Source organism: Ailuropoda melanoleuca, chromosome 19, assembly GCF_002007445.2.
Source record: "Ailuropoda melanoleuca isolate Jingjing chromosome 19, ASM200744v2, whole genome shotgun sequence".
NCBI lineage: Eukaryota > Metazoa > Chordata > Mammalia > Carnivora > Ursidae > Ailuropoda > Ailuropoda melanoleuca.
The window spans coordinates 28,493,221-28,500,592 of NC_048236.1; the positions used below are offsets into that span (position 1 = coordinate 28,493,221).

General features: G+C 43.7%; 1 protein-coding gene across 1 annotated transcript; it reads right to left on the reverse strand.

Moving 5' to 3' along the window:
- Positions 1–2,918: 2,918 nt before the first annotated feature.
- Positions 2,919–7,165, reverse strand: HTR1B (5-hydroxytryptamine receptor 1B). Its single transcript, XM_002926840.4, has one exon. The coding sequence runs from the start codon at positions 7,135–7,137 to the stop codon at positions 5,968–5,970; it is 1,170 nt and encodes a 389-aa protein (XP_002926886.1). The 5' UTR covers positions 7,138–7,165; the 3' UTR covers positions 2,919–5,967.
- Between the last annotated feature and the right edge of the window lie 207 nt (positions 7,166–7,372).

Here is a 7,372-nt window from a genome sequence, read left to right on the forward strand (position 1 = left end):
GACTTGCTCTTGCAATGAAACCTACCAACATGTTGGGGTTCTTTGTGGGGGTGATCTTCATGCCAAACTTCACACTGTCTGACTGATTACCCCAACATACTAGGCTCTGCGGGGAAGTCCCTGAGGGGCAGGGAAAAAGAGAGTGGATTCAAGGACCTTACAGCCAGACAAGACAGGTGGAGAGGTGAAGGGCCAAAAAAAGTGCTTCCCCACAAAATCAGATCAGTCTAATGCTGAATCCACTGAGGTTATTCAATGAACTAGGGATAGATTGATGAATGACACGATGTAGGTCCACACACACAGTCACAAACTGGGTTAGCAAATAAGCTTGGAAGAGACAACCAGATGTGTTTGCAGAAGTACTCCAGGGCACAGCTCCTGGACCACGGAACCTACACTCCATGGACTGCTCCATCCTTGTAGTCCCATCACCACACTTGTGAGCAAGAGATACCCTGAAAACGAGTTATTCTAATATGAAATGACCAATCAGAGGCCGATGTGTGGAATGTTCCCACAGAGTCAGGAAGGATGTGAGTCATGTCTTCATGCATCATTCAGGCAAGCCATGTGTAGATTCTTTTAAGCATTTACCATAAATGGATCCTTATACCACCATCTGTTCACTTTAGGTACAAGAAATATTCTAAGGCCATTCTTGTTATATAGATTTCCAGTTGGTAGTTTTGGAAAGGATTTTTCCTATCTTTTGAAACATGAACTAATAAGTCAAAAAGAAATGGGCATTTTCTTTTACAAACTCCATAGTGTTAAGTCTTCCCTTTGTCAGCTGGCCCAACTCCAGGGATTGGCACTCTCTCAGGGAGTACTAAAACTCCTAGTATAATCCTAAAATGTGGATGTTGACTTTGAAAGTCAGATTTAACTGACAGATGTGTGAAATGGCACAGAGAAAACTCCCCGCTGGGGATCATGAAAATGTTAGGGAGTAACAGTTAAGGAAGAATGGCAATGATATAACCTAACTTGTTTTCTCATTTTATATGATCCACTCTCTGACACAGAAATTTATGTTTGCGATACATAAGATTGTACTTACATTTATATGTGCCTCTTTGTAAAGTAAATGCCCAAATTGCACAGACTTAAAAGTCTGCCTTCTGGAAAAAACTGACATATAGGTACACCTTACGTCTGTGCAAAAAACCAGCCCTCTCTTTAAATGGTAAATGACACATGTTCTACCTTTGAACTATGGATGTATCAGCCTCAAACCAATGAAATCTTGGAAAGAAAAACACAGTGATGAGAAAAATCATATGGTGAAAGATATATCTAAGTAATTAGCTCTCTTTAATTTGAATATAAAAATGCTCTGTCTTCTAATCTCTGAATTCATCTATTGCCACGTTAATCAAAGGTCACAATATTTTAAGTACTAAGATTTTAGCATTTCCCAGGACTAGAGATTATTAAGAAAATAATTGATTTTGCATATATGAAGAAAAATTTTAGGTTTTTTAGGGGTCCTCTGCCTGAATTTGCAGTTCTAAAAAATCTATTTTAAATAAATGGTAAGCCCCCTCTCCCTTGGTTCATGGATCTTCATTTCACTGAGCCTAGAGAAGTCAATACTATTTGCAGTATCTGGGAAGGAGTTAGAGATTGCAAATGGTGAGCACCTGAATCCTGGAAACAACTCAGCGGCACTCTGCCCCCTAGTGGACTGTTGAAGGATGGACTTTGATGAAGGGCGCAGAAGCCTCACTTGCCACCCACTCCCCCTACCAGCTTCTACCCTCGCAAAGCTTCAGTAGATGCCCCAGTTGAAAGCTTTTGCCCCCACTAATTACACATTAATTTGAATCAACAACTCTTTTATAGATGTAAAAGCCCTGGGCTGCCAAATCAGCCCTCCAGAGCTAAAATAAGAACCATATTAGGTCAACACGTTATCATTGGTGATCATGGTTTTTCATGGGTAAGAGAGAAGCAGAAAAGTGCAAAATGAAACACTAAGGGAACATGCAGATGTGGTGAGAGGCTTTGAATTCTGAGGAAAATCTCTAGACAAGGAGGAGGAAGAAGAGTTTAAAAGTGAGTAAGAGGATGCAACAGGACATGAAATATTTGGCAATTTCCTTTTGGCCACTGAGGCCACTGCAAACCAACCCTCACGTTCGCTTTTGGCCTTTGGGCTCTTTCTCAGCAGCCTAAGACAGTAAGTGTGAAAGACTCCTACCCTCCATCGCTTCTAGTCTAGCCAGGTTTCTCCCATTCAGGCTATCTTGGTCCTCCCCAGTTCACCCTCTCTCCAGTAGGTCTCAGGTTTTCTACTCTACAGGCACCCACAATGGAGACAATGGGGAAATAATGGCTAAAGAGGAAGTACAGGTGCTGAGTGACAGGCATTTTGACAGGTGCTTTACAGGCACAGGTACATGCAACAAATTGCAAGTAGGGTGACTTTGAGGAGAGCCACACAGCTCCAAGGTGTTCCATTTGCAATTCAACCTGAGGACTTTCTGATTCCAAAGCTGTTTTCCTGTCTATTCCTCTGCTGTTCTGATAGGTCAGTCTCCTCTCATGTTTCCCCAAGGCTGCTTCTAACCCTGCTTCCCTGTTTCCTTTTTCTGTGTTTCAAGCACCATGCAGTACCTTGGAATCTCGCTACCTAGCCTAGAGACTAAATGTTCCCTTCTAAAAATAGGGATCTGGAAAACTCTTCTGATGGTGCACCCAACTTACCTTATTTGCAGCGTGTGAGAACATGATCTGCCTCATACCTTTTAAATTCTTCCTACAAACGAAATCCCCCAAATTGTGGCAGTACTTGTGTCTGTCCACTAGTCTGGTTTCTCATCGATCATTCTCTCCTGAAGGTTCAAAGTCCTAAATGCAACCCAGAGTCCAAAGAACCAAGCTTTCCATACTAACAGAATCACCACCCATTCTTTTTTGAACACGAAAAGGACTTTATTTCATTAGTTTCCTAAATGTCATTTCCAATTACACATTTGTTGAAAGGTGGAACACCAAAGGCAATTTTCAGTCACAGCAACTCCATCAAACACACATTATCTGAGATTTTACTGCTTGAATGAATTATAGTCCTCTCAAGGTTTCCTGGTTAAAGAAGATAAAACTAAGATAATAGAGAGGAAAAGTGAAGAATATTACTCTGTAGGAACTTTGTTGAACTCCATAACCATTCATTCACGGGTGCCGTGTCCATTTTTAAAAAGGAAACTCTAAAATTCCTAGAAACACAAGACAATAGTGGTATTTTTGAATGAGCATACATTCGTATATTTGCGTGAAATTTTGTGCAATTAAACATTATGGCAAATGTTATTTGTAACCACAGCCAATGAAAATATTTTTTCATTTCTATGTAAGTTAAACATTTCCATCGCCCATTTTATGTTCTGCGAAAAAGCCATACGTCTAGTTTATGAAACAAATTATGCTAGAGGCAGCAGTAACTGACAAGGAATGTAACAGTCTTAACTACATACCCCTGGGATGAGTACACTTTGCATTATCATGTTCAATGCTGGATGATGATTCTAGATCTCTTATAACTACAAAGATTTGCAAGCTTCTATTTCACACAATATGCCTCAAATTCAGTCAATTCAGCCAAATAATAAAGCAAAACCGTAAGTGGGTAATCTACAAATGGCAAACAACCCATGTGACTAAGTTGACCATGTTTGTTAATATGAGGACACAATCATTGTAGGTGCCCTATTAAGAAGTCATTTGTAAGTGGCTATTTATTTCAATTAATTTTCCCCCCTCGGGCTCCTAGAAGTTGGCTTAATTGTTTCTTAGGCCCAAAGAAAACACAGCTGCATAGACAAAAGACAAACATATTGGTAACATAGAAACAAATACCGTGCTGGATGCACATTCCTATCAGTAGTAAGCTAGATTTCTCCATAGGAGAAATGTCACAAACAAACAAACAAAAACCCTGGGGATGTAACAGAATATAGGGATTGTCTAATGCCTAAAATTTTATTTTACTCCAGCGACAGGTGTAAATCTTGATCAAAATCCCCCTTTTTACTTAATTTATGGGTGAACTTTTGAATAGTCTGTTTTCAAGAGTCATTACCCCAGAGTGAAGGTCTGCACAGTAGGAAAGCAGCAGCATACTTCAGCTCAATACATCTATTGTCTGACAGTCTGGACTGGGAGCTTCAAGCAGGGAGTGAATCCATTTTACAAAGACAACTTGCTTCTGCAGACAAAAGGTATCAAACTGCAGAAAGCTCTCTGAAGAATGGAGTGTGAATCTTCTTTGGCATATTAAATGCTCCACATACAGATTTTTTTTTTCTGTGCAGATGATCCTTCAGGGCTACTCCTTTTTATTTAGATAATGTATTTTTCATCTTTTGTTGTGTAATCTTTCCCTGTGTTGGAGAGTCCTCAGAGTGAATTTGAGATAACAACAAAGTATTATTGAAATTTGAAAAGACAGATAAATATAAAGTACTACTGATATTATATTCATTGAGGTATCAGGTCAGTGACGAATTTCCCAGGTTCAAAAGCTTGTCAGTTCCCTGATTGCCTAGTAAGTCAGGTTTGATTCCATGAGTTACAGGAAAAACAGGCTCAATTTCAGCTTCCCTAAGCTTTTATAAAGTCCTTGCATGTCATTTTCTAATAATCTTTGTTCCCACCCAAACTTCAATAGCAAGGGAAAATAAACAAGTTTTTTTTTTTCTTTAGTATACTTGTTGGGTTCTTACTGCACTTGGAAGATTTTTGGAAAAAGGAGCTGATTCTCTTGGTTGCTTTATGTTAGCACACAAAGGAATTACAGATGGGAAGGAGTGTAAATGACTATCAGAAAAAAGTCTCATGCATTTAAGATTTTTTACAAGTCAAAATATACATCCTCCTATTGCCCCCTGTTCCTTAATTATAGAAGAACCATTTCTATTTTATCAGTCTCCTTTACATCTCACTGAGTTGGAGAAAGAATAAGGATACTTTCCTTGTTAAGGAGCAGTATATACTCATCAGTTTAACTGACTGCATTAATAAGAAATATAGCAGCAGCTTGGGCTGAGTCACCCACCATATCCTTCATTTATGGGGATTTAAATGTGTAAAATAACAGGTACATGAAATTAGGAGGAAAATAAAGCAATCTGCAGACTTTGGCACTAGCACACATACTGTTTTGTTTGAGTTGTTAGAATGTGCTTTGACAATCACTAAATAGGAATTTTAAAAAATTACAAATCTGCAGAAAACAAACAATCATAGGTGTTGGTTCTCAGCTTAATGCTCCCCATCTCCCATTCCCCCCCACCCACCCCATATAGTTTCAATTATAATAAAAATAGAGATCTTAACATCAGAATTTTGCTGTTAACTCTTCAAGGTTTCTCTGCATCATCCAAGCCACACATAAGGTTTGAAGCACCAAATCCACAAGTTTCTCCAACCAAGTTTAAATAAACAAAAACTGGAGACTGAAGGATGCCAAAGTAACTCTTCTTAAATGAAGCCGTAACACAAAATTCTCCCCAATACAAAGGGTATTATGCGTCTAGTTCAAGTACTGCCAGGCTGTATGTAGATCTGTCTCAGGCTTCAGACAAGTAGGAGTACCACTGGTTCTAGAGGGCATGATCCTTGATACCGAAGCAGGGCAGGGACCCCCTCCCATCACTGGTTTTTAAAAAGTTACACCCCTCCCTTGTGATTGGCTGCCGCAGGGTCAGTGCTGGACCTGGGGTTTGAGGGGAGGAAGTGAGCCTCTTCCTCTGCAGGGAAGCTCTATCTTTAGTTTGAACAGTTCTCCTCTCAGAGCTCTCTCTCAGGGCTGTCCTGGCTTCTCAGGATCCATTCCCCTTGTCCAGGAGATAGAGCCTCAATCCGACCCATTAACAGTGAAAGAAGAGTCGACCTACCTGTGGAACCAGACCCAACATGGTCCCCAAAGGCCGCTCAGGCTACCCCATTGCAACTGACACGTCAACCTGTGCACTTAAAGCGTATCAGTTTATGGAATGCTTGTTTGAAGTCCTCATTGGACATGGTATAGATGATGGGGTTGATAAGGGAGTTGAGATAGCCCAGCCACGTGAAGAAGTCAAAGATGGCCAGGTGGAACCAGCAAGCATCCTTGCAAATAGGCATCACCAGGGAGATGATGAAGAAGGGCAGCCAACACACAATAAAGGCTCCCAAAATGATCCCCAGGGTCTTCGTGGCCTTGCGCTCCCTAGCGGCCATGAGTTTCTTCTTCTCTAGCAGGGCGTCGGAGACTCTCACTTTGACTTGGTTCACGTACACGGGGGATCCGGATTCGCTGGGCACATCGGGAGCCCGCGAGTTAACGGAGGTGACCGAGGACGTGGACCCGGGGGAGTCGGTTATCAGCTGGGCTCGGGTCAGGCGCTTGCCGGTCCTGTTGGGCGTCTGTTTCAAAATCCGGGAGCGGGCTTCCACATAGATGCGGCCGTAGAGGGCGATGAGGAGCAAGGTGGGGAAGTAGAAAGCGCCCACCGTGGAGTAAACCGTATAGAGGATGTGGTCGGTGTTCACCACGCAGTCCGACACCTCCTCCTCGGCTTTGGCTTGACGCCAGAAGAAGGGCGGCAGCGAGATGGAGATAGAGAAGACCCACACCAGCGCGATCATGACCGCGGCCCTCTTGGGAGTCCTTTTAGCTGAGTACTCCACGGCGTCCGTGATAGCCCAGTAGCGGTCCAGGGCGATGACACAGAGGTGCAGGATGGAAGCAGTGCAACAGGTGATGTCCGACGACAGCCAGAAGTCGCAGACCACCTGGCCCAGCGTCCAGCGGCCGGTGACCGTGTACATGGTGCTGATGGGCATCACCAGGATGGATACGAGCAGGTCGGTGACGGCCAGGGAGGCGATCAGGTAGTTGGCTGGGGTATGCAGCTTCCGGGTCCGGTACACAGTGGCGATCACAAAAGCATTGGAGAGCGTGGTGGCCAAGGTGATGAGTGCCAGCAACATGACAAGTAGTACTTTCCAGGGCAGGGCGATGGAGTCCTGGTAAATGTAGCCCTCGGCGCTGCAGTTGTGGGGAGCAGAGGAGAGATTGGCTTGTGGAACCCCAGTCTGGGAGCCCGCGGGCGGCGGCGGGGCGCACTGAGTGCGGGTTTCTTCCATGTCTCTCCTCGCCGCGGCTCTGGAGCGCAGCTCTTGAGCATGGAGCAAACGAGGCAAAGGGCGGAAGGTCCGAGGAGACCACAGTCTTGTCTCCCGGTTGCTAGTCTGTTCCGTGGGCTCCTCAATTATTCCTCCACCCCGATTCCCGGCTGAAACTAGAGGTCAAGGGTGCGGCAGCCTAGGCAGGAGAGCGCGTCCTCTGCACTTCCAGTGCGCCAGGCGCTGCCGCCGCGTC